Source organism: Bactrocera latifrons, unplaced genomic scaffold (genome assembly GCF_001853355.1).
Source record: "Bactrocera latifrons isolate USDA-ARS-PBARC rearing strain unplaced genomic scaffold, ASM185335v1 scaffold_23, whole genome shotgun sequence".
In the NCBI taxonomy this organism is placed as follows: Eukaryota; Metazoa; Arthropoda; class Insecta; order Diptera; family Tephritidae; genus Bactrocera; species Bactrocera latifrons.
In genome coordinates this window covers 830,074-857,164 of record NW_017535852.1, presented here as the reverse complement: position 1 = coordinate 857,164, position 27,091 = coordinate 830,074, and the positions used below count along the sequence as shown (strand labels likewise).

The window sequence follows — 27,091 nt, the reverse complement described above, 5'->3', positions numbered from 1 at the left end:
GTGACTTATAGAGTTTGGTTTTTGTTTGTCGAGAGAGGACTTTGCTACTCAATTGCCTGCTCAGTCCGAAGAAGCACCTGTTGGCAAGAGTTATCCTTGCGTTGTATTCTCTCATCCGAGGCTGTTGTTGCGTTTTCATTGGGGGTGTTTTTTTACGTGGCAAGAGGATACTTGGTCAAAGACCGGAAGTCGTTCGTGAGTTGCTTGAGACATATGTAAAAGAAACGTTTCTGGCCACTCCCAAGTGAATGGCGATCAGAGAACTTTCCTCACTTGCGTGAACTTCTACACATGTCTCCATCGTCCACTTAAATAAATAATAATTCGGTATTTTGCTCTTTGTACTTTCAAAGTGCTTGTTGGGTAACATAGCTCTTGCTTGATTTGCTCTATTTGTCGTACTCCGCTGTTGTGCGCTCACTTTGACATTTCATTTGTTGACCCCACTGTAATCACAAACACACATGTGTACAAACCATAATTGCCGTAACATCCGCTGGCAATTATGTACAGATAATTGTAATTTATTTGTTATTTGTAATAGTTATTATTATTCGTACACTTTCGCTTAATTGCCCGACAAAAACCACATACACTCTCAAAGTTATTCATCACTTTCTTTCTGATCTATTTTCAGGCCTACGAATACGAATTGCCGACTTGTTTTTTAAGTTACTAGCATGTGTTCTGTACATATTACGTGTGATAACGGATACGAATCCAACCTTTGCAACGTGGTAAGTGAAATTGTCATAAATCTTTTTCTTTCTTGAAAATTTACTTCAATTCTACTAATTACTTATTCTTAGATAATATATTGAAGGATATTGCAGGAATAGCATAAACTAGAAGGGCTGAATCAGCAAAAAAGCAAAAATTTGAGAGCAAAGTTTCCCTATACCAGCTTGTTCAATAAGTTTTGTAGTTCGATAAGGGAGAGGGAGTTACTATTAGCTATTTTTTTTTTTTTTTTTTTTTTTTTTTTTTTTTTTTTTTTTTTTTTTTTTTTTTTTTTGTTATATATTCAGTTAAATTTTGGGTTTTAGAAAGCTTTGTACACAATGGGTGCCGCATTCGCTAACAATGCGCAAACATCAATTCTTCACTAAAAATGATACCTGGGTCTATCACCATGATCGTGAATCATACCAGAGGCTAGAGAGTGGTGTGAACCTGGTTGTTTGGCTTTGAAATGAGTTTGTATCCGACCAAGAAGGTTATGGCAGCAGTCTATGCGATGCGAGAGGAATTTTGTTTGTGGATTACTTGCAAACTAGTAAAATATTTAATTCGGAATAGCAGTGCAACATCTTGGACTAATTGAAGGAAAAAATTCGTGAAAAAAGACCCGGCTTGTAGAAAAAAAAATTCTTTTTCACCAGGACAATGCACAAGAGCATTTTGACAATGACTAAAATCCATGAATTAAGATGCGAATTATTCTAGCTCAAAAAAATGTATGCGTGGCAAGCGATTTTCATCAAATAAAGAGGTTATAACGGCTGTTGAAGCGTATTTTGCAGACCTTCCGGATTCTCACTTCAGGGATGGGATCCACAGATTGGAGCACCGTTGTCATGACAAATTGTTCACTTAGCAAAGGAAATAGTCTCTAGTTAGTTAGGTGAATTTTTATACTCTCTCTCTCCGCCTGTCCGTCTGTCTCTTCGTCCGTCCGTGCAAGCTGTAACTTGAGTAAAAATTAAGATATATGGATTGAACTTACTACACATGGCCTCGGTAAGAAAGTAGAGATGCGTTCGTGGATGGGCGAAATCGGACCACTGTCGCACTAAAATGAGATATAAAATTCTAATTTGGCATGGAAGATCGCAGTAGTCTGTGGCCTGGAAGTGAAAAAGTGAGAGGGTTCCAGACCCTGAGTACCGAATATTTCGACCGCAGAATGAAAATAAGAAAGCGCGTGTTGGTGTCGATTACACCCGAAATTAGCTCTTCCTTACTTGTTATACTAAATAGAACAGGTCAATTAAAAAGTCCCAAGTGTACCATAGGGAAACTAATTTTTTGCAACATAGTTCCATTCAGCGGTGGTACACTGATTAAACCGATCGTACAACCGTTGTCCTGTGCTTTGAAAATTTTCAAACGTCAAATTTCTTCCCGACAAGATTTGCAGTTGAATGCAGACGTAACTAAAGGTCCCTTGCATGGATTTTGACATAGTTTTCAGTGATTAGTTACACGATAGAATGCCGATGCGTTCATTTTTCAGCGAAGTCGTCTTTCAAATAGTTCAATACCGCTTTATAATAGTAGATGTTGATGGCACTTTTTTATTTCCAAAGTAGTCCAAAATAGAGACCTTTTTCCATGCTTTGGAGCGATTTAATCGTAAGCAGCCCACTCGGATGACTGTCGATTGGACCACGGAGTAAAATGATGGAGTCATATTTCAACCATCGTCACATATTGGCATAAAAAATCGGATTTATTATGCCTGAGCATCTTCAAACATTGCTTCGAATCACCAACTCGACGTTATTTTTATTCAAAAGTGACCGCGGCAGGCAACAACTGTGTACTGAGCTTTCTCATATCCAAATATTCAATTGACGGTCAACTAAAATTATTTTGTAAACTCTTTTATTGTTTTCGTCGGTAATAACTACTTTGGGACGTCCACTGAATCCACCCTCTTCGGTGCTCATTTCACCATGTCTGTACTAAGCATACCCACCCTTGATGGTTGACTACCCCGAGGCACTCATCATCGAGTCATGTTTTTGCTTCAAATGGATTTTTTCCCTTCAAAAAGCAATATTTTATCAACACGGAAAATTGCTTTTTATTCCTTTTTTGGCAATAGCAAAAGTTTATTCACTCAAAATGATATAATTCACAAACTAACCGACAGCAGTCAAATTTATACACGCGCTCGTTGAAGGATAGATCTAACTAGCAATCAAATAGATTTATTTCATAGAGTCCAGAATGCAAATAATATTTCGTATCCTTTGGACTTACGAGCACTACTATGGAATCCCTTTTGTAAAATAATGGAAAAGGTATTTCCGAAGAACGTAAAAAACATATGTTTAATCTCGAAATTAAATAAAAATGTGTCTCTTAGTCGGTTCCTATCAAATTTTGATAGTATTATACTATAAACTAAATTAACGATATTAAATAAAATAACCACTTTTCTTTCCCATTTTAGTTATGGCTGCTCAGTGAGCAATAAAACAGAGTTCCTCGTTTCGGCACAACTAACGGAGGAGGAATTCCAGGAGAATCCCATTATAAATTGGGAAGCTATTTTATGGGTGAATCGGCCCACAGTATTGTGGGCAGCGCAATTAATATTAGCATTAGTATCTCTCACAGAGGCCGTACTACTAACATATCTAGGCTATAAGGTGAGTACAACAAGGAGAATTAAAAAAAAATAAAAAATAAATTTGTTTAAATAAAAATTATAGCAATTTATTTAACTGACATTTTATTTTAATGTAAGCAAGCAACTTGAAGATATACACAAGCATTCTAGAACGTGTTGACAGTTCCATAAATTTACCTGGCCACACTTATTATTTATGTTATACTATTTTTGTATGAGTAAAGCAAGTACAACAAGTACTCTTATATTCACGCTGAAAACTACCATGCAAAATGTAGCTTAATGAGCAAATGGCATGAGAGTTAATGTCATAATGACTTATTATACATACATACATGCTTTAAGCTTGAGCGCTAAATTCTATCTATATAGTTTGACTAATATTAAATTTACTTTTTTTTGCACATTACTGTAATTTTTAGCAATTACCTTAACATTAATTTATTTGAATTCTAATACTGAATTATTTTCATTCACAGGGTAATATCTGGCAACAGATTCTTTCGTTTCATTTCATTCTAGAATTAATTACGACAATACCATTTGCATTAACGGTAAGTAATGATTACATTATAGAGTAGTACATAGTTATATACTATATGTTTAAGATTTCTCTTAGCCATGATATACATTCTAACCTTACCTACGTGGTTACTCCTGCATAGCTTGTAGCTCAGTACACTGAGGCCACAAATGCATAGCTGTTCTGTGGCCACGCTGCTAATTAAGGCTACTAAAACTAAATTACTGTCATGCAGATATATTTGTGGAAGACGCATTAACAATTGTTATATTCGCATCTGCCTGAGAGTCGCTCAAGAAATCTCTCTCAGTGAATAGTTTTGACCTCAGACGACACAGTACAACCACCTAATCGGCAGCATCGCCGTCAGACTTGCAAGTTGTGATTCTCTCTTTTGTGAATCCATCGTTGGTCTACTCGCTACTTTTCGCCAGTGGTTCGATGAATTGTTTTTTCAGTAACAGTGTCATTTTTGATCTCCATACGAGATTCTGCTACGGGTTGCTCGAAGGCCTTGAAAAATGTCCACCTTTTCATAGGCAGATTCGTGTTACCATCTGTGATACATTATCTGATCCAGCTGCGATGATTTAGCCAGGACACAAACCTTTGCTCTTAGCCTGAAGAGGATATCCTTTTTACCTCACCGCTACCAGCTTCGCTTCGTAATATACCTCTCCGAACTTAGCTACAGCGGCTTTGTATAGTTCAATCGAATGAACGACATCGGATCCCTCTAGCATATATTATCTGCTATACAAACAGAGTTCAGAATAAAGTGCTTGTAGGGAGAACTTTTTTATTTGCCGATGCATATAGGCCTAATAGGCGACTGTCTGGATAGTAATGAGATCAATGAGCTTTAGTAAAGAAATCTCTAAACCGTGGTAAACTTTCAGACTTTAATGATATTTAGATTAGCCTTCCTAATGAATAACACATTTTTTGGGGCTGTATGCATTTTAAAAATTGTGTATGTGAGCATTTGCTCTGTTTATTTTATACTTACTAAAATATCGTTAAATCTAAAATATTAAATAAAACTTGGTCGATATTTATCGATTAATATATAACAAGCAACACTTCATTTTCCAGATACTATGGTCGCCTTTAAGAAACTTATTCATACCCATATTCCTCAATTGCTGGCTGGCGAAGCGATCGTTGGAGAATATGTTCGTAAGTATCTTATTGAAAAATAATCAAAAAAAAAAATAATAATAAATTATATAAAAACTAATATTTCCTTCAAAATATATATATAATATTTCTTTAATATATGTATAATGTATTATATATATACTCGTATCTATATCTTCTAATACTTTTCTTCGCAGAACGATCTACATCGCGCCATGCAAAAGTCACAATCCGCACTCTCGCAGCAACTCACTATACTATCCGCCACGCTGCTATGTCTGGTGTTCACAAGGTAATTACGAAGTCTTCCAAAACTATAAGTTAACTCATAAAGAATGTTGAGCGCGCTAATGGCACGTTTGCAGCGGCATTTATGTAATCAGAAAATGTTGCTGCAATTAAACTTAACTAACGTTGTAGTTACTAAGGCTCATTACAAACATAGACTAATATAACATACAGTAATATAAACAGACACTCATATGCACAAAACTGTTGACAGCACTTAGTAGCGTTCAACCTAGAAACTGTCCATTGCAAATTTTCGGCAATCTAATTTTAGGTGCTCTTAGCTCATAAGTATGCTCAACACAACCTTCCAACTCAGTCAAAACACACTATATGTATGTGTATATGCATATGTACATTAGCGTGTGCGTTACTTCCGCTTTCTCTGGAAACGCCAATGAAGTTTCAGTCTTTGCATAAAAAGCGTTAAATTTTCCCACATAGAGATGAGCCATAATATATTTCTATTTTTCCAAATACAGATTTTTTTTCCCGACTTTTTTTTAATTCTTCTCTTAAATTTTTTTTTCGCGAAAGCTAATAATTATATAAGTTGGAAAGAGTAATATTCTAATACAAAATTCTCTGCTCCACAAAATTGGTTTGAATAGTTTTTTCATGAATATATTGCTTTAAAAGTTATACGCAGTTAAAGTAATGCATCAAATGTACTGCACTCACATGAGTGGTACACCATGTCGTATTAGCAACGCAGAATGATATATCAAAAAGTTCCATGTTATACACTACATATGAGTCGAATCTATAAACTGAAACTGCAGCCAGCGTTTAAAAAAAAAAAACATAAATTTAGGAAATAACGCACACCCTAACGTATATACATACATAACTCATACATACATATGTATGTGTATACATTTTCACATATGCTGATGGCTGTTGCAGTCATTTGTAGATTTTCATGTTTTCCCCTTCCAACTCGTTTGACCTTTAGTCCTTTACGACACTTATTAACTTGTTGTCAATACTTATTACCACATTTTCATCCGCTCACTTTCTCATACACACACAAACCTATACTGTACTTCTCTGCTATTGGCTTCTCATTTGCAGCGTCTGTGGCATACAGCATTTTCAACGCGCCGGTCATCGTCATTTGAATTTGTTCCAGAGCACGTATTATGTGGTTGTGACATTCTCAACAGTCGGTTATGGCGATTTCGTGCCCGATATATGGCCCTCACAGCTTTATATGGTGATTATGATTTGCGTAGCTCTCATAGTGTTGCCGACGCAGGTAAGTACCAATTAATTACATATTCATATACATATGTATGCTTATATGTATATTTGTGGTATACAAGTAGACAGAGTGGTAAAATGTCAAAGGCATTTATACTAACAGGCACATAAACAATAATATTTTATACATAGTATAATAGAATCATACAGGAGGCTCAGATAAAAATTGATATTTTCCGAGAATGCACAGCTTGAATTAAATAGCAATATTGGATAGGTCGGCATATTTTTATAAAAACTCGAAGTATCTTTGTTCTTGTACTTCTTCCGTCATACTTTAGGTATCGTCTACAAGGTAAAAACAAAAAAGAACAACATATATATACACAGGCTAACACCTCGACTAAGCAAGCTTAACTCAGTCTACACCAACTGCCATGAAACAAATCATTGACTATTAAGCCGCTTGATCTCTAAATCTGACAGACTTTGTTGATGAAAAATGCTGCCTGTTGAGGATCTCTGACTAAACTAGCAGAACAATTCCTCATTTTGAAACAAAAAGCTGTAATGATGATTGCCAACAATTATTTCTCAGATGAAAGCACGATCCAAAAGTTTTACATAATTTTTCTCTCAATCTTGTCGAACTTGAGTGATAAAAATATATAAAATTAACGAAGAAAATTGTATGAAAACAGATTTAATATTGTATCTGGTAGACATTATAGTCATTAGGTGTACAACATACCATTTTCTGTTGGAAATTTTTATAGACACTGATGAGAAAACTTTTACACCAAGCTGCAGACTTTTTACATTGTCCGATTCATTAAGGTATATACAACCGCAGATCCCTGTTAAGATCAACCTCGATCGCTTGACCAAACCCAACTTAGTCGAATAAACTCCGAGCAGATTACGTTTGTATAAATATTCTAACTTTTTCTTTATTTTGTTGATATCGTTTACTTCAAGACTCGCATAATCCAGAGCTAAGGAAACCGTTAAGAAACTAAATAATCCTCAGACTCTTTATACTTCGAAGAGAAAATCTTTTGAAATCACTACCAATTTTCCAATTTTTCTAAGGTACCTAAAAAATAAAATTTTCTACGCTGTCAAAGTCAGCTGATCCGGACCGAGTGGATGCATGATTCATATTGTGCGCTGAAGTACAGTACGGGAATACGCCCAAACAGTGTCAAATAACTATGCTGGACTTACGGCCAGTATGCATACATAAGTATATACTAAACACATAACTCCGGCTGCTGTAGCTTATATTTGGACCTGCTCGACCGCCGTTAAGCAGTACTTTGCAACGCCAAGCTGGACGTTAATGCCTCTTCACACCCTTCGTCTAGGGTCATTCATGTGGCCTAATGCTTCTCCGCTATTGATCTTTCAATCTTAGTTGTAGGAGCGCTCTTTCAATTTCGCCCACACCAGCTCATATTGCAGCATGTGACTCACTATGTTGTCGAGTGTCATCATTGCGTTTGTTAGAGCTTCTATGGTGGTTCACTCCACCTGGTGCAGGAAAAAAGATTTGCTCTGCGTGTTTCGTAGCCAAATTTGTGTAGCTGTTGCCTAAAACAGTCATAGCCCAACAAGTAGTGTGTTAAATAGAAGTCTGTCTTACCATGCTGTCTGTCAATCCAGGCTGGCCTACTTTGGCTTGGCCCACCAATATTTGCCATGATTCTCGACAGGACCACAGGCACAGTAACCGCCTTACCAAAGGCTTTTTTTATGTGCACCTTGAAATTGCGCCTCATAACGATCACAACACCGAGGTAACTCAATGAATTGTGTGTTACACAGTTATAGCGATTAATGTTCGGTGGACCGTTCCTACATAAAGTTCGACGAAAACCCTCTTGCTATATTTGATGGCGATTTTCAGTGCCTTATTTGAGATACCATCAAGTTCTGGTGCCTTTACGTTGCGAAATCTCTCCGCCACTTCCACTATCACCTTCTTGGCGACTGTTGAGGCTTCCAGCATGGCTGGTATCTTTTTGTTCGATTGAGGCTTCTGTGTTGGGAAAAGAGTTTTCACCACCTATTCTAAGAGGTTGGTGCTTCACTTTTGCCATCTCTGATTTTCGTCGTGACTATTTATATGTATACGTCGTTGCACGGATTCTCGCATAATTCTTTAAAATTTGAGAATTGAACAGGGCATAATCGTACTTAGTTGGTTACCCAATTTTTAATATTCAGTGCGATACGTCAGATACCAGCATGACAAGCTGAGCCGCTTTTACACAAACTTCAGGTTCGATTTCTGCTTAAGAAACCACTTAAAGCTTAAGAACTAGTGAGTCTAGTGAGCATATAGCTGCCATATAAACTAATCAATTAAAAAGAAGTCATTGTATGAGAAACACTTTTAGTTGGCAAAATATCTTCCCTATAAATGACACAGACTATCGGGAAAGACAAGACTACATTCTCTGAACATATTGTTCATATTGTAGTCATACAAACTTACCCATCAAAGCCGAGTTTTGTATGGAAAACTTGTTTTTTTTTATTTAATGAGATATTCTCGTGCAATTTACCACAGAATATTATCCAAGGCATAGATACAATCTCATTGTTCAGATCGAAATACTATTTGTTGAGCTGTCATAGAAATTGACCGCTCAAAATCAAGTTCTTGTAAGCTAAACTTGAGCTTTTGAGCCTGTAAGCGAAGTAAGCATTATTTTTTTTTCTTGTTTTACCTCAAACTCGTCTGATTAAATAAATAAATCCAATGATTCAATATTAAGCGTCAAACCTTCGTCAATATTCCGACTGACTTTGACAACTGTCTCAACTGTGCACCTGTTTTTGCTAACCGTTCACCCTTTATAGGTAATGTTTGGCGCTTCAATTTGTGTCAAATACTTTGCACTACTTAAAATACTTCAATTGCAAACACACACATATACATGTACGTACGCCCACATGTGGGTATTTCTGTGCCGGACTAATGGTTCTTATATTTATTGACATTGCGCTTTAATGGTAATGACAGTGGCGGTTATCGGTAGTAAACACACAGCTAAATATAATTAACCGCCATTTACACTCTATGTATGTGTTTGCTTTTTAAATTAATTTAAGCGCTTTTCCATAATAAGTAATTTCAATTGCATGAATGTTGCAGTAATTTGCTTTGACACTTTAATTAACGGCGCGAAGGTCCAGACCGGCGCTAATAGAAAGTAAAGTTTCGAAAGCGCCACATTATATATTGCATTAACATTTAATTATCTAATGGATTTCTCAGTAAATAGCACGTTGGTTTTTTTAAAGCCTGAAGTTGCCCACTTTGTGTTTACAGTTACAGTGTGACACACAAGTGCTGGTACAAAATTTACTAGAACATTCTCTCATGCGTACAGAACTTAGATCAAAGTATCTCATTATGTCCCAATGGAAAATTAGTTGCTAACATATTTTTTAAATGATTGCAATCATTTGAAAATGTCTCCATTCATTTCTGCAATTTGCATATAATAACCTTAATTCAGTCTTTCGGCTACATAGTATGCGTTCCGTTAGAAATCCGAACTGATTTCAAACTTATAAGATCATATGTTTTCAAATGACTTAGACCAGATTCAGAATATCAATTTAACTGACAGTTTTCAGAGCTCAAGCTATTGTCAGAATAATTAGAATAAGACAGGAAGCAATCAGAAGGAGATTATGCCATCTGTTTCACAATTTTAAGTAAAAAGTAAAAGTTCGAAACCTATATAATTTATATATAAATATTTTTTTTTAATAAAACGAAACGAAACGGTTGAAATAAATCCAAACTTTTTAAGAAGTGGTTCATTTAATTTCACTAATATAACAGACATATTGACAGACATAAAGTGACGTGATAATTGGACGACGGGCGTGTCACCGCAACCACGCACACTTCCCATATAAGATAATTTTAAATTCCACTTGATTCTTTTACTTTCCAGTACACAAATCAGGAAACAATTGATTTAACGGGTCAAAACTTTGCACAGAAAATTTCTTTCAAGTTTGCCACATGATGACCAAACAAAACTGTTCACGACCCTGGATACTAAATATGTGGACTCCAGTACAGATAGTTGACTCTTGATCGAAAATATCGGTCGGTATGTGAGATATATATTGTATAATTTAAATTCAGACGGAAGCCTTTCCTGAGAATAGTTATTCTGTATACTAAAAATAGGTTCAATCGGATCCATACATCCCCTAAGCCCCCATATATGTACTTTACATAGATAAAAAATGTTGGAACTTTTAGGTGACTTTATTCTGAATATATCCGCCAATTATTGAGTTATCTCATTGAAAATGCAATCAAAATCAGAAGATCTTTTACTCATAACAGTGTATCTTTGTGCCTAAAATAAATGAAAAATTTCGAAAACTTGACCAACCCCAATATAGCTAATATCAGGATTTTCGAACTTCCGGCTGACTTTGCTCCATAAGATTGTTTATTGTACATATGTGTAGAACCTTAATGAAACACAAGGCACATATTTTTAGTTTATGGCGTGATAATAGTTAATGGATAAAATTGGGTCGATACTAATCCAAGTCCTATATAATAATTACATACAATGACTTTCGTTTTTCTCACAAATCGTATGCCGAATTTTTCGGTCAATATATGAATTATATGGTATGTACTAATGTAGTATAAAATTTCTTGGATTCCGATCTCCTGTTTGTGGTTTTACATCTTGTGGTATTTCCCTGGTGTTGATTCTTGCAAGTTTCAAGAGTATAAAATGTGTGGTTGCACCCAAATTTAGGACTCCTTTGAAGATCATCTCTTTCAAATATTGGCCGCGCTTCGCTCAATTATTGCTCATCATAATCGGCTAACTGAGCGCACTATTCACAACACCATCCCCCATATTGAGACCCAGCATTTATCGCTGAATAACATTCGACGCCACATTCAGCACGCAGTCAAGAAAATATGGCATCCATAGCTAAGAGTGTACACGAAGACCATGTCGGGTCTATTCGGCGCTCTTTTCGCTCTTGGACAGATGTGTATATGGATTATATTTTGATGTAGTGGCTTCCAATTTAGACGACATGTTTTTCTTTAAATGTTATATTTGTGTTGCTAACAGATCCTAAGTTCAACGAGCTATTCGTATACGCTTAAGTAGGAAATAAAGCTTTGTAAACATATTTCGACAGGTTTGTGGTTATAATTTACCTCAAAGTCTTTGACGGATGATCCCTGACAGATCTCAAATCATCCAAATGCCTCTCAAAATAGATGTGAACTTAGGACACATTACCTTAAAACTAAATAAGTTGCTACATCGACTTGCCTAGAAACGGGCATCTTTGTACCTTTTGTTGGGAACAAAAACCATAGTTCATCAAGGATGAACTGAAGTTCGGGCTTAGTTATAAAAAAGGAGAGATTTCATGAGCAAACCTTCGAAATATTTGAGATTTTTGTCAGAGAGAAGAGCAAATCGTGATTAGATGATTGCTCAGACCAGAAGAGCAGTTAACGCACTACAACTCTTCAAAGCATCAACAACAAAACTTTTAGTGAAAGCTCTATGGAAGTTTTCTAAATTTACTTTTTCTTGAACGTTAGCGATCCAAGTATTTATATTTCGCACATTACCGTTTGTCAAAACAACTTAACCGTTAAAACTTTTTCCCATCCCCACACGCACACAAACCACCAGTTTAATGACGAAAGAGCAAAGCATGTATGGTTTTATGTCGCAGCGGTCAACTGGACCGTTAACTGAGCAAATATAGCAACTATGGCAACACGTAGAAAATTGCATTCGAACGTTAAATGCATAAAGTTTTTGTGTTTGGCTTTGGTTTTCCGTTTATTTTTTCAACTCTTTTCTTAATAATGAAAGCTCCGCAGAAATTCCTGTATGTGTTTGTGTGTGGGCGAACACAATAAGTGCTTCCCCAAGCAAATGCACGCATAAAAGAAATTGCGAAAACTCAACTTCAGCAAACTATTGAGAGCTTTGAAAACTGAATAGCAGCCTTGATTGGCAAGTGTACGAGAATTCTTCGGGAAGAAAGCAAGAAAAAGCGACTAATTGAAGTGACAACAAAAGCAAAAAACGTAAATATTTGGCGAACTAGCTTTGTAGCTTTGTCTGTCACCGAAAGTCATGCGGGCCGCCAGTCAACCGTCAAACAGCCGAGTGTTGAGTGACCGGCATAACTGACCTAGCCGACTGACGGCGTTATTGCAGCGCTGCTGTTGATTGGCGGCGCTATTTGACATGCACAAATGATTTCGGGCCAAAACACGCCAAGTCCACTGACATATAACCACGCAGACACCTAGATTGCCTTTTTTTCTGTATACCAATTTTTTCACAAAAAAAAAAAAATTTTAATTTCAAAAAAATTTTACTGTCGCAATCTCACGTTTTTTTTCCTAGTTCGAGCAATTGGCCTTCACTTGGATGGAGCGGCAGAAGTTGGGCGGCAGCTATTCATCGCATCGCGCGCAAAGCGAAAAACACGTCGTCGTCTGCTCGACCACGCTGCACGCGGACACAATCATGGACTTCCTCAACGAATTTTATGCGCACCCATTGCTACAGGACTACTATGTGGTGCTGCTCAGTCCCATGGAGTTGGACACCACGATGCGCATGATATTGCAGGTGCCGATTTGGGCGCAACGGGTCATTTATATTCAGGTGAGTGCTCGGACCTTGGATTCCATAACGGTGATTTAACAAACGCCGATATTCGCTTACATGCGACGCACTTGTGTTAATCAAATCAAGCGTTTAATACTCATTCGCTTTCTTTCGTTTCTGTACTTTTCTTTTTTTTTTTTTAATCGCAGGGTTCTTGTTTAAAGGATGGCGATTTGGCACGTGCGCGCATGAATGAGGCCGAGGCTTGTTTCATACTCGCCGCTCGTAACTATGCCGATAAGACTGCAGCCGACGAGCACACGATATTGCGTTCGTGGGCGGTTAAGGATTTTGCGCCGAGTGTGCCGCAATATGTGCAGATATTTCGGTAAGTAGGCGGGTGAACTATTTTTTATAGCGGACAAGGAGATTTAGCCAAGCTTATGAAAGGTGTATGCTCGGAAGTGCCACAAGAACCGTTTTTATTACATAAATATCAACTCTAAGAAAACCTTCGAACGAATTGCGGAGGACGGCGACTCTACCATATTACCACATGCGATCCTCCGCAAGGCATAAAAATCTTATTTTGTTGTCTGCAAGTCTAATGAGATTGGCAACTCCCCATTTATAGATCCAAAAAAGCGGGAGGCGTGCTACCGTCTTCCAATCCAAGTTCGCATAATTTCTACCACTGATCAACTTCACGAGTATATAAATTGACTAACGGAAATAGGGAGAGCAATAATTTCACAATAAACTCTAGCTTTTAATACCGGTGACCCATATTTTTGAGTACCAACTCTATAACTATCGTAGTCGAAGCCTTTTAAGTCGTTGAACTATGTCAATATCGTCATATATCTGATAAAACTCATCGTTCCATCGAAAACGCTTTTCGACATTACCAATACCTAAAGCATCATAAATCTTCCACAGAAACTTTCCCTTTAACACTCCTAAGCCCGACTCATCAGATGATGTTCTTGTCCATGCCTCCGCATCATATAGCAGGATGGGAATGATGAGGTTCTTGTAGAGTTTGGTCTTTGTTCGTCAAGAGATGACTTTACTTTTCACTTTTCTACTCAGTCCAAAGTAACACCTGTTGGAAAGAGTTATTCTGCGTTGGATTTCAATGACACCATTATTGGTGGTGTTAATACTGATTCCACGATAGACGAAATTATCTACGACTTCGAAGTTATGAAAATCAACAGTGACGTGTGTGTCAAATCGCGAACGCGACGACTGTGTGTTCGAAGACAGCAGATATTTCGTCTTATCCTCATACACAAGCGGACCCTTACGTTTCGCTTCCTTATCCAGTCTAAAGAAAGCAGAACTAACGACGCGATTTTTGAGAACACTAGCCGAAGAAGAAAGCTTTACGTCTTATACGCATATTCACATAAATCCAACGATTCGTCTACTTCCATTTTAGATTGATTTCAGGGTAAAAAACGTTCCTTGTAGAAATGACATAGAAAGCTTTCGCAACTGGAACGTGAATTAGTCGACATGGATAGTCGTTTAAACGCGATGCTCAGTACGTTTGGTGAGAGAGAAAGAGGGATAGAGAGATAGAAAGAGGGATATACATATATTTTGAAATGTGTCGTCTGGCAGTTTCTTAGTAGGTAAAATGCAAAACATGTTCCGCTTTCAAAATGCAAATGCATGTTCCGCACAATTTCCAAAATGAAGACACCATGTGACACGTGTGCGTTAACTTGATAAACTAGATACGGTAAGGCAAATACAAGCTTCATTTGGTACACTAAATTCAACAATTTTCCGAGAAAAACTAATAAGCAACGTGACCTCGATTTAAGCAAATAAAAATTTGAGCTCGCCGAAAGCGCATTGCAACACTGGCTCGAACTGTTCAAATGGCAGCCATTAATCTCGCTAAGCAGCTCCGCTTCGGCACACGCGCCGCGAACAAAATATGCAAAATAAAGCTGGAAGGCGCACCACGATGATAAATGGGCGCACAGCTCGAATGTCCGCAAATTTGCTGGGCAACAATGAAATTTTAGTACGGGAAAGGTTAATTGGAATGGTGGGGTGGACAACAACAATGTGTTGTACATATACGTATTGTTATTGTTGGTGGTGTAATTATGCTTATAATTGCTTTTTAATTATGACCGTATAACAACAACAATTGGATACTTTATTCATATCAAATGTTTGCTTTTGTTTTTGTTTTTGTGCATTTTTCATGAAACCCCCCGCCTGCAACATTCGACGCGCGTAAACTGAACCTTCGCGTCACACCACTTAAACTAATGCACTGCAATAACAACAATGCGACGCTGTGGCATGCAACAAACGCAACAATGGCTGGGATTTAAATGGATTTCGGGCAACTCAACGCGGCTTGGTTCACTCGCAACCGCCACGAACTCATTTCGGTTTTATGCGGCGGCTATTGTTGCTTGTCGTCCTCGGTTCGCTGTTTGTTGTGGGTAACCGTTCAACCGTTCAATCGCCGAACTACAAACCGTCAAACCGCCAAACCGCCAACCGCAGACCGGAGCACAAGCTTCATGTGAAATTTGCGGAGCACGTCGTCTGCGAGGACGAATTCAAATACGCGCTGTTAGCCAATAACTGCACTTGCCCCGGCGCGAGTACGCTGGTCACACTGCTCTTGCACACCTCACGAGGACAGTAAGTAAATGCTTTAATTTTTCGTAATATTCCTTAAATTTTAGTATTTAAGTATATGAAAATTTTTAACGAATTTAAGCACACAATTTCCAGAGATCGAAGGCACTTGGTTGAATACGGCTTACTTGTATTAGTTTATATTATATCTATATATTGTTATAAGCTCGACTTTAAAAATTATTTTCTCTTCGAAAATACTTAAAAATAAGAAAACTCGTTAAATTCGTCTTCAGCGAGACTATAAACTCCTCATAGGTACATTTTTTGTAGCAACTAATAGCATAAAAATATATTTTTCTTGAGTTCGTACAGGTCAGTTTATATGACAGCTATATTTTACAGTGGTTCGATCTGAATAATTTCTTCGAAGATTATAGATATGACTCTGCTCGTCACGCTCTTTATTTATATAAATTTCACAGGTCAATTGGAAAGTACCAGGCTGGGCCACAGTAAAATACATTATTTTGACTAAATGCCTGCTTATAGCGACCCGCTAACTTTTCAATAATATTTTTGTAGTACGGTTTCTATTTGCTTCAAAATATGCCTCGGTTACAGCGATCACCTCTTTTTCGAAAATTTCTTCACAGTGAGAATTCATTTGCATGAAAACAGAAAAAAGTTGTTTGGGCTCATGTTGTGCAGTTCACTCGAATGACTGTCGATTGAGCTTCGGAGGGAAGTTTCGGCTTTATTATTCTATCACATCTTCGAATACTGGTGCGAATGATCAACTCGTTGATGTGTTGTTGGTTTTGTAATGGCAGGTGATGATATCTGTGAAAGCACCCTAGAAGGAACTGGTTGAAGTGGAGTTCATTATGCTCCTTAACTGGGAGCATACGGGCCACACTTTGCAGGTGTTCGATGGGAAACATCAAGAGATATACTGTCGAAGTGCGGAATGCAGTGTTCTGACTTTGTTTAGATACCTCGTCTGCTTTTTCCTGTATCCAGGCGAGCGTATTAGTACGGCGTAGTTAAGGACCGGCCGGCTAATTGCCATGTATGTTTCCAACGACGCTTCTTTGTTTTTCCCCATGTGCTGCCGACTAGCGATAAGTTCCGTGCCGCAAGGAAGCGACATAGGTCGTAGAGATAGCCGTTTACGTTTGAGCACATATAATCGATTCCATTGCACAACGTCATTATCGTGCAATCGTCAGCGTTCAAGGTGATAGAAATTCCCTGCGGAAGTTTCGAGATTTCGGAGTTCTAACCACGTTTACAGCAGATCTTTAGATCATCAGCTCGTCGTCTGATTTGGTCAAAAGTGAACTCCCCCAGCACCCACTTTGCACAGTGCTTTTGCATATGCAAATATTTATTCACAATTCCTTTGATATCTACAGAGTTTCAGATATCTCGAACAACTTCATTCTATGCTCATCCAAAATTATTTTGTGGAATCTTTTGATGTTTTCAACGGTAAGAACTTCACCGTCTTCGGTGCTCATTTCACCACGTCTAAAGTTAGCATACCAATCCTTGGTAATGGATTTTCCAGGGACAATGTTCGGGAACTCATCACCAAGCCAAATTGTTGTTTCAACTGTATTTTTTGCCTTCACACAGCATTATTTTATCAATAGGTTAAGTTCTTTTTTATCAATTTCTTATGAATTTGTTAATCTATAACATATGTATGTGGGGTTAGGGGAATATTTTCACCCGATTTTATACAGTTTTACCATACGACATTTCACTAAGATAAAAAAAGTTCTTTAAATTTTAATGAGACATCTCACGAACTGACCAAAGTATAAGGTATAAAGTCAAGCGGATTTTTGAAATTGAATATATAGGGCTTAGGGGAAGTATTGGCAAGTAAAGCCCAGATTTCACAATTTTAGCGAAGTGGATGAACTGGCTATTAGAAAGAGATTATTGCTGAATTTCATTAAAATTTCTTACATTTTGGCCGATAGATATGGTATAAAATCAACCGGTAGTTCGAAAATATTTATATTAGGTATATGATGGCTCAGAGAAGTATTGACTCTATATTGAGACAAATCTGTTCATATTATAGAGATTAGCCATGAGCTAAGAAGAAAAGAAGAATATTGCCACTTTAATAAGTTAACTTTTTACTTAAGCCGACTATGCCAGATAATACGTGATAATACGTTGAATGACTTGCATGCCAATATGCTTTAATACTGGTATAAAATGCCAAATATATGTGTGCTTGCATTTGCTTAAAGGCACACGAGTAGCAAGATCCACGCATGTCTACAAAAAAGTTTGTACTAATGGACACGACCTCCACTGGACGCGTGAAACCGGGTCAAACGGAAACGTGTGTGTAAATATTTATGTACTTCTGCTACACAAACAACAATACTAACGGTCATGCATTTACACAATAGTTGTCATACTCATGGCGCTAACTGTAATTTTTTATTTATTTCTGTTTTGCTTGTTTTGTAAAAGAAAAGTTGCGATGAGTAAGCATACAACAGTGTACAGTGGTGGCGAATATAGAAAAAATATTTGCAAAATAAAAATGAAACAAAAATGGATACAAGTTACATATACCAAAAACAATTGATCCAAATTCAAGAAGACAAATCTTAATTATCCCCTTAAAATGGGTGAGTTTATTGTCAAAATAAGTACGGCGATTCTATTTTTCATACACCTATTAGAAGCTTGGGCTATGATAATATTCAGTACGTTCAGCGTATAACAATTAATGGCTGAGATGGACTCTTGCCGGATTCCTCGAAATGGATTTTCCAGTTTCGAAAATAGAAAGGAGTCACAAGAAAGTGCGTTGTCGGAATGAAAGATCAATATATTTTTTTATTCAAAAATCTGATCAACTTCTCAAAACGGTTTAGTAATATTCCTAATTGACAGATTGACACTATGGAATGAATTTATGGTGAAGCACACAACGGTAATCAAAGAAAACGATTAACATCACATTGATTTGTAACCTACTTTAAGTGGTTCTAATGTTTTCGGCTCATTTTCATGGAGTGCGATTCGGACGTCGTACCACACATGTCTCGTCACTCGTAATGATGGTGATGGAAAGTTCAAAATCAACTACAATGAAGTAATTTTTTCATAAGGAATATCGGAAAGATCAGTGAAAAATATTTTGAAAGATCATTTGGGCCTAAGAGAGCAGCATTGGTTCAACATCACTGAATTTTTCCAAAAAACTGTCTCGTTAAAGTCTTTGAAACAATGTTTTTCGACTACTAGGAAAGCATGAAACGTATGGTATTATGACTGGCGATGAGTCTTTCTTTGCTTACCAACCGGAATGAAACAATCAATCAGCCGAACATCGTAGCAAAAGTGAACCGATGCCGAAAAAAACCATGTAAGCATGCCAAAAATGAAGGTTATGTTCAGAGTTATTTACGGTTAACAAGGTGTGGTGCGTTCCGACTCCCTTACGACCGGCCAAATTATCAACAGGGAGTGTTGTCTCTCCGGAATTCTTCGAGAGTTTCAGACGAAGAAACACAAAGCTGAAAATTATCACAAAAAATTATTCCTTGAAATCTTTAAAAATTGTATTTCAAAGACCTGTGTAAAATTGAATGAAGATCAGTTAAGTAGTTCTCGAGAAATCTTGTTAACCCACTTCAAAAACACAGCTTCGAGGAAAAAGCGCTTAAAGACGCTTAAGCCTAACCAGTCCCAAGCGGAGAAACTCTCAAGACTGTGTGTAAAGTTACGCTTTAAGTGTCGTCTGTGACGTTCTTTGCCTATGGCAGTCTCTATTAGATTAATTGACAATTTTATTTATTTAGCTATGACTATTCTCTATTTTATTAAACCACGCTTTACTTTCGGTCGCTTTACTCTTGACCTACTGTATTATATAAACTTGTCAATCTCTACTCTCAATTAAAACTTTTCTAAATTGCGGAAAATATACCTATTGGCTTCCATATAAAAGTGACCATTAGTAAGCCAACAGTATTGTTGTAATTTAAATAATGGATGAGGCTTTCAAGTATTAACCATTTAAGTACTTATCAGTACCAACTTTAAACACACAAAAACCAAACAAAAATCAAAATTAATTTTTTTATTGCTTACGACTAATAAATCATGAGACATATATGTAGCATAAAATGTTCAGCTTTCGCTGTCAGATATAACCAATATGTAACCAATATATGTAATAAATAACCAATTAATAACCACTTTATAACCAAAATTCAAAATTTGTTCAATACGAGTGGTCTGTATTGTATCGCTTTCCCTTTGCCTCTAAAGCTATGGAAAGTGATGTTGCGTTATTTTGCATTTTAGGTGACAATATATAATAATAGGTTGTCAAAAAAGTCTTGCGGTATTTTTGCGGTATTTTTGCGGTATTTTTGCGGTATTTTTTTTTTTTATTGAATTTTCAATTGTTCATATAATTTTTTTTGATGACTCATGCCCAGCTCTTGACCGATGCTACGGCTGCTACTGCCGGTCTCTTTCGACCAATTCAGCGACTTAATCGCAATTTTCGACGGCAGGCCTTCCGGAGCGTGGCGCATCTTCGACCACCTCTACACCAGAACGAAAACGTTGAAACCATCGTTGTGCTGTGGCAATGGAAAATGTATCGGGTCCATAAACTGCACAAATTTTATAGGCGGCTTGAGATGCATTTTTGCCTTTATCGTAGTAGTACTGCAAAATATGCCGTGTTTTCTCTTTATTTTGCTCCATGTTTGCAACGCTATAACTCACGAACGACTTAAAAGAAACGACATTCAATCAAACACGTGTTAGCGTGCGAAATGAGCTTTCCAAAAAGGTATAGCATGCCCCGATGCGACGAATAAAACTAGAACTACGCGCTCTCAGCGCCAACTAGCGAAAATACCGCAAGACTTTTTTGACAAACAATATAATATCTGGGTTTTACTATCCAATTATACAATTTTTGTTTGTCGAAATGTAGCTCATGAACTGCATTCGTCGTAACCGCTGAGCCTTACTATCTGCCTTTAGATATTCACGGCGAGGATTGTCTTCACATTAATGCCATTTTAATGCCACTACCTTTGACCACAAGCCGTCAGTCAACAAATATATATTACTACTGAGTATGTATATAGATTTATAGTAACATCTTTGCGATTATGCATTTAAATGTAGATACCTATAAATACATATGCATATATATACGTTCGAGCTACGGGGAAATTTTTCCAGGAAGACATTAAACGGACATTAGTGTCACAATCGCCTCGTAACCCATTTGCTTACTGTCAATGCGTCAACGTTTGCTCTTCCGCCTTTTCTTCTCAACTTTTTTTTCTTCCAATTCCTTAAAGGTCGCATATCTTTTGTAGCTTTCACACACAAAGCCGTTGAAAGATGCCTTGGTCGCTTAATATCGGTTGTCTGCAAACCTTGTTGCTGTTTATGTATGTATATATATGTATATTTTATACCCTGAATAAGGCATATAAAGTTTGCTCCAAAGTTAGTACTCGTAATACCCAAAACGAAACGACGGAGAGGCCATAAAGTATAAGCAGTAAGCGTAACCCAGTCCCTCAAATGTTGAGATATCGATATGAAATTTCACACACGTACTTCTCTCCTCAAGAAGCTGCTCATTTCTCGGAACCGCTGATATAGGTTCACTATAACATATGGCTGTCATAGCAACTGAACAATGGGAATCAAGGGCTTGTATGAGAAACTTTTTCACTTGATGAGCTATCTTCCCGAAATTTGACATGTCTAAGACAATGATGCAATCTTAGAAGTGGGTGTTCAGATCCAACCGCTATAGTATATAGCTTTCATACAAACTGACGGAACAAAATGTTACCCTGTGAAGGGTATAACTTCGGAGCAGCCGAAGAAAATATCTCCTTAAACTTTTTTTGCTAGAACAAAGTTAACTTTTGGAGGGTATAACTTCGGTACAGCCGAAGAAAAATATCTTCCTATACCTTTTCTGCTAAAAAAAATTAACCTGTGAAAGGTATAGCTTCCGCTCAGCAGGCCCTCCTGCTTATAAGCTGCGCCCTTTCAGAGAAAACCGCAATTTTGACGCGACTGCCAACGAACACACTCATACATATGTATATTCAACTTTCATTTAGCGGTAGAGTAGAGCAACAGCGCCATCAGTGTCTATGAATACGCGCGTTCATCACACTGTATGCTCGTAAATGATATGCATTTGTTATTTGTTAGTGTAACTGTGTCAGTATTAATTTATTTCACGCCCGGCTGTCGCTTTATGTGTCCAGTCGTGGCCAGAGCACCGCATGACTTACTATTCTGCGCCAACGTAAACACTTCGGCAATACAAACCTACATATATACCACATAGATTAACATTCGTCCTTTTAGTACTCAAACAGACCATTTCAACGACCAAATGGGTGGATATTAATTTAAGGCCATGACATAATGCCACGTGAATAGCGCACTAGTATGGCACTATTGTGAATAGGTAACTTTGGTATTATTTGCAACCGAGCTAAACTATCACACACATTAGCACAAACATCACAATGTTGTTTGTACTTAAGGGCACTCACGTTGTTGGTCGAGCACTGTGTGCCCGGTTGGCCATGGATACAAAGGAGTGATTGTGTAATGTGGACTCAGGCCGCCGGCTGGCACATGGGCGGTACTACTGTTTTGTTATTAAATATATACAAGAATGTAATTGAATTAAATTGTACAATTTCGTATTACAAATAACGAGCTCAACACGTTCGCCAACAACAGGTGGATATCCGCTGAAGACCCTCTAGGGAAAAGTTGATGAAATTTGTATTACATTTTTTTCTGTACACAATTTGTACTCCAAGATATTGCACATCTAGATATACCTGTAGCTGGTAAGTGATTGGCTTTTAGACTTGGGATGGTGGGTTTATGAGATGGCCCGGCAGGAAACACTGACACTCCCCACTACTTCGATTGCAATCCCTGCAATCGAAATCACTGCACAGCAAAACCCTGTCCTGTCGGTTATTTCTCATCTCATATACCTGCGAAAGACTTGTGGGCAGGGCGAAGATGTGGGAGGATGGGAGGAGAGAGGATAGGTGGTGATAGGCTCCCCATCAACAATAATTTGAGACTACCATTCGAGACTACCAGATTAGCGATTTTTAAGCCGATGTGGAAGCTGCAGATGTACTGCAATGAAGTGCAGCTTCCTTCAGAGAGATCCACTCGACTCCCATAGCCGAGCGGCTATACCATATTGAACTCGCTATACTCAAAAATAGTCAAGGAGTACATGATCTCGTTAGAAATAACATCACGCTTCTTCCATACTAGAATGGTATGTGTGTCCGCTGTAGAGCCGATGAACTGGCTAGTAGAGACGTTCTTTCACCAATTTCATCCAACTGGAAGCGAGTCCGTTTTCCGATGTCTTCTTGCATACTATCGTCGAATCTTTAGATATTCAATGAGCTGAGCAAACGCTGGTTAGCAACCAGAACTAGAGGTCCTCAGAAGTACTGGGTCATAGAAAAATCGTCTATATAAGGCAAGTTCTTGTGATCCACTTTTAGAACTTTATTGGTAACACAAAGTACAAATATCTGAGCAAGTGAAAATACATTGCTGTTGGATCAACGCTGAAACCTATTCTTACCTAACAGAGCTTATCTCGGATGTACCCTTCTTATATTTTTTTATCACTGTTTGAATAAAGTTTTTGCTTTCCTACAATTCCACTAGATTTCTGTGACAATTGACTTTCCTGTGGGGTACGCCAAATCGGCTATGTGCTTAAAGTTCTTTAGGAGTGCTTATCTAAGCGTATTATTACCAGTATATATTCGTAGATTACAAACAAAATATAGAGAAAATCGTATATATATTTCTGTGGACAGGTGGAATTGTCGACAAAATCCGCTTACTAAAGTAATATTTACGGATATGTAATATAACTACATACAAAGCTTCATACATAAAGCAGTTTAATATGAGTAATCAATAATATTGAGCTACAGATATCAATAGTATGATTTTTTTATGAGAAAGAAATCAAAAATATGCGCTTAAAGGAAACCACTTTTCTTTAATAAAATATCTACTATACTTCCTGGTTGTCATTGAAATCATCTAACGACAGCACTAAGAAGCGTGTTGTTTTGATGGGTCTCAATAAGGATATAGGTGTTCGATGTGTACAATTTATTGGTCTTGCAAAGGGTTAAGCCTGAAAAAATATTCAGATCAAAGTTACAATCCTTGCTTTACATTTGCGAGACAATTCGAGCTCTTTGAGTCCAAGTACGCCGTTTACTAGGAAGGAGTCAGTGAAGATGTTAATGGCTCCACTGTGAACGGCGTTCAGCGCATGTGTGGCGTGAGTAAAATCTGTAGCCTGCTGGGCGTTTTGTTCCATGTCGTCGACGCAATATTGCTACTCTTAGGAAAAGATTCCACTGCAAGCAGATCTCAGCAATGTAGTTCTCTACAAAAGCATCAAAGCTGAAATTGGGTGAAGAGAAATGCATTGTATTCGTTATTTGGAAGTGGCCGACATGTTATACAGGGGTTCAACGAGAGTCATCAGAACCTACAATGTGTTATCGAACGGAGTGGAATGTAATGGAATACATGAATCTTCTTCATCTGCGTTCCACTACATCCAGACGCCTTTATTGATGCTACGCATTTTGTGACTGGTCAACCGTTTGATTGAGGATTGCGGATATTTTGTGCAGCTCTGTACTTTGGCAAGATCGTGTGGTAGTGATAAAGCAAAGGCTATGAAACATCTTAAATTTTAATTTTGTTATTAGTCAAAATTTAGTGACATCGACTGCGATATTATGATCCAAACTGTACTCCTTCGTCCAATTTGTGAATATTATTTTAGTTAAGAGGAATCAGTACCCAACGATGGATCGTTTAGATATCAATGAGTGTTAGCCTCCTTAAGAACTTACTGAAACATGAAAGTACTCAAAATTTGTTATCACTAAAGCAGGAAAGTTGCAACTGAGATTATATCTGAAGTTGTAGATTCCCTTTAAATACTAACAAATCACGTTTACTTCTGTATTCATTGAGTATAAATTTATGTACCTCTAGTTTCCTCTACACGATTAAACTTGAAGGGTTTGACAACTTACTTGCACAGTAAATATGTATTGACATCTTTTGCTAAAACCTTCCAACCTACCGAACCGATGAATATAGTAATATGCGATAATCGCAGCTAGGGAGTCAATTGCGTCAGTTATGATAACTGAGAAAGTAAGTATGTGATGAAATAAGATTTCTCTTTTTCTTTGTTAGCGTAAATCTTACGCAGAACCTTTCTCTCGAAAACTCGTAACGCCGGTTGTTATGGCCGAATGTTAGATGTCATCCGCGTACACAGTATTGTACACTCTTGTAGAAGATTATATCTTCTCTATTCAGCTTTGCAGCCGGAATTATTTTCTCCAAAAGTAGATTAAAGAAGTCGAACAAAAGGGAGTCGCCTTGTTTGAAACCTCGTTTGGTACCGAATGGCTCGAGAAAGTCCTTCCCGATCTTGGCGGAGCTTTTGGTATTATTCAAGGTCAGTTTACATAGCTTTTCTAGTTTTGCGCGGGTATCATATTCAGACAAATCGGCAAAAAGGCAGCTCCCTTTTGTATTGTCGAAAGCAGCTTTGAAATCGATGAGGAGGTGGTGTGTGTCGAGCCTCTTTTCACGAGTGGATTTTCCAGGCCTAAAGCCGCACCGATGAGTTCCAATCGTTTGTTGACGGGAGGCTTTAATCTCCCACACTCTTCTTTAGACTTTTCCGAAAACCAATTGTCTCGATTGCAGTGGTACGTAAGGGCTTGAAATGCCATCCCAGTTCACTTATACTGAGTTGCTAATGATGATAGCTGCTTCTCGACGTCGAACCTTCCTCGCCTATGTGAAAAATAACAGGATGAGCTTAAGACCTTTCATTAAAAATAAGTTTTCATCTTCTTTCTCCAACAATAACGAAACCCCTATTGATAGAATATTCAACGCATGCCCAGCCTGTGACAAGACATAACGCTTTACTCGAGACATCGAAACTAAATATTACCTAAAGAACACCTTATTTTAGAAACCCGAAAAAGATTATATGAGAATGTTCTATGATTTTAAGAAGGTTCATTGAAAAAAAAAAACACTGCAACTCAAACTGACGTATAAAATGGCTTGGCAGATTTTACGTCGAGTTCTTAATTTGAAAGCGTACAAAATATAGCTTGTGCAAGAACTAAAGCCGCTCAATCTTTCCAAGCGACATCGTTTTACTTTATGGGCTCTTGAAGAGGGTATGACCTTTTGAGCCTATTTCTGGCTCATTGGTTACGTAAACAAGCAAAATTGCCACACTTGGGACGAAGAGCAACCTTAAGAGACCCAAGAGATGATGTTTCAAACAGAAAAAAATGGTTTGATATGGTTTGTGGGCCGGAGAAATCAGCGGTCCACATTTATTGAAAAATGATGCCGAGGAGAACGTAACCGTCAATGACGACCGTTAACGCACCATGCTAACCACTATTTGATATCCGAAATTGAAGCGTGCGATATTTCTTTTCTCATACATGGCATCAATCAATGGATTTATTCAGAGAAGACTTCGGTGAGCAGATAATTTCATGTTTTTGGCCGGTCGATTGGACACCAAGATCGTGCGATTTCACACCTTTAGATTTTTGCCTGTAGGGAGGATAAAATCTATGCTGTCAATGCCGCTTCGATTCAAGTCTTGGAGCAAAACGTCACGCGTCTCATTCGCCAATTACCAGTCGAAATGCACGAACGAGTCATCGAAAATTGGACTACAAAATCGCCAAGTTAAACATTAATTTACTTATTGCACAAAAGAGGACATAGAAATTCTAAGTAAAGTCTTATTCAGTTACGAACTAAGAAAATTGTTTGATATCAAAAGAAAGTATGCTATAAACATAAACAAGCGCAAGAAAAATTGGAGAAAAGGAAGAAGAAGAACGGAAGATCCGAACTAACTACTAGTTGCCACTTCCTTTGGCAAACCAATTCAAACTTGTAATAACACTTGGCAGCGTCACTTCAAGAATGGGTACTCAAGAGCATAATTACTTGTGGGTGCACTCAGGAACGATGTGTAGACAAGATGTTTGTTAACCCTCTAATGGACAATTATCACTTTTAGTTTAAAGTTTTTTTAATAATATTCGAATTAGGTTTCCGCAGATTTGTGGCAATTTTTTTTTTTTTTTTTTTTTTTTTTTTTTTTTTTTTTTT

General features: G+C 37.5%; 1 protein-coding gene across 11 annotated transcripts in view; it reads left to right on the top strand.

The window, feature by feature from the left end:
* LOC108968785 (potassium channel subfamily T member 2) overlaps window positions 1-27,091 on the top strand; it is a 580,461-nt gene that overhangs the window by 503,149 nt on the left and 50,221 nt on the right. For all 11 annotated transcript variants that reach the window (XM_018933038.1, XM_018933037.1, XM_018933033.1 and 8 more), the window contains exons 3-11: window positions 638-737; window positions 3,182-3,380; window positions 3,841-3,915; window positions 4,980-5,063; window positions 5,222-5,316; window positions 6,387-6,570; window positions 12,965-13,228; window positions 13,381-13,559; window positions 15,710-15,850. In XM_018933038.1, the coding sequence (XP_018788583.1) occupies window positions 638-737; window positions 3,182-3,380; window positions 3,841-3,915; window positions 4,980-5,063; window positions 5,222-5,316; window positions 6,387-6,570; window positions 12,965-13,228; window positions 13,381-13,559; window positions 15,710-15,850 (1,321 nt within the window). The remainder of the gene's footprint in view (window positions 1-637; window positions 738-3,181; window positions 3,381-3,840; window positions 3,916-4,979; window positions 5,064-5,221; window positions 5,317-6,386; window positions 6,571-12,964; window positions 13,229-13,380; window positions 13,560-15,709; window positions 15,851-27,091) is intronic.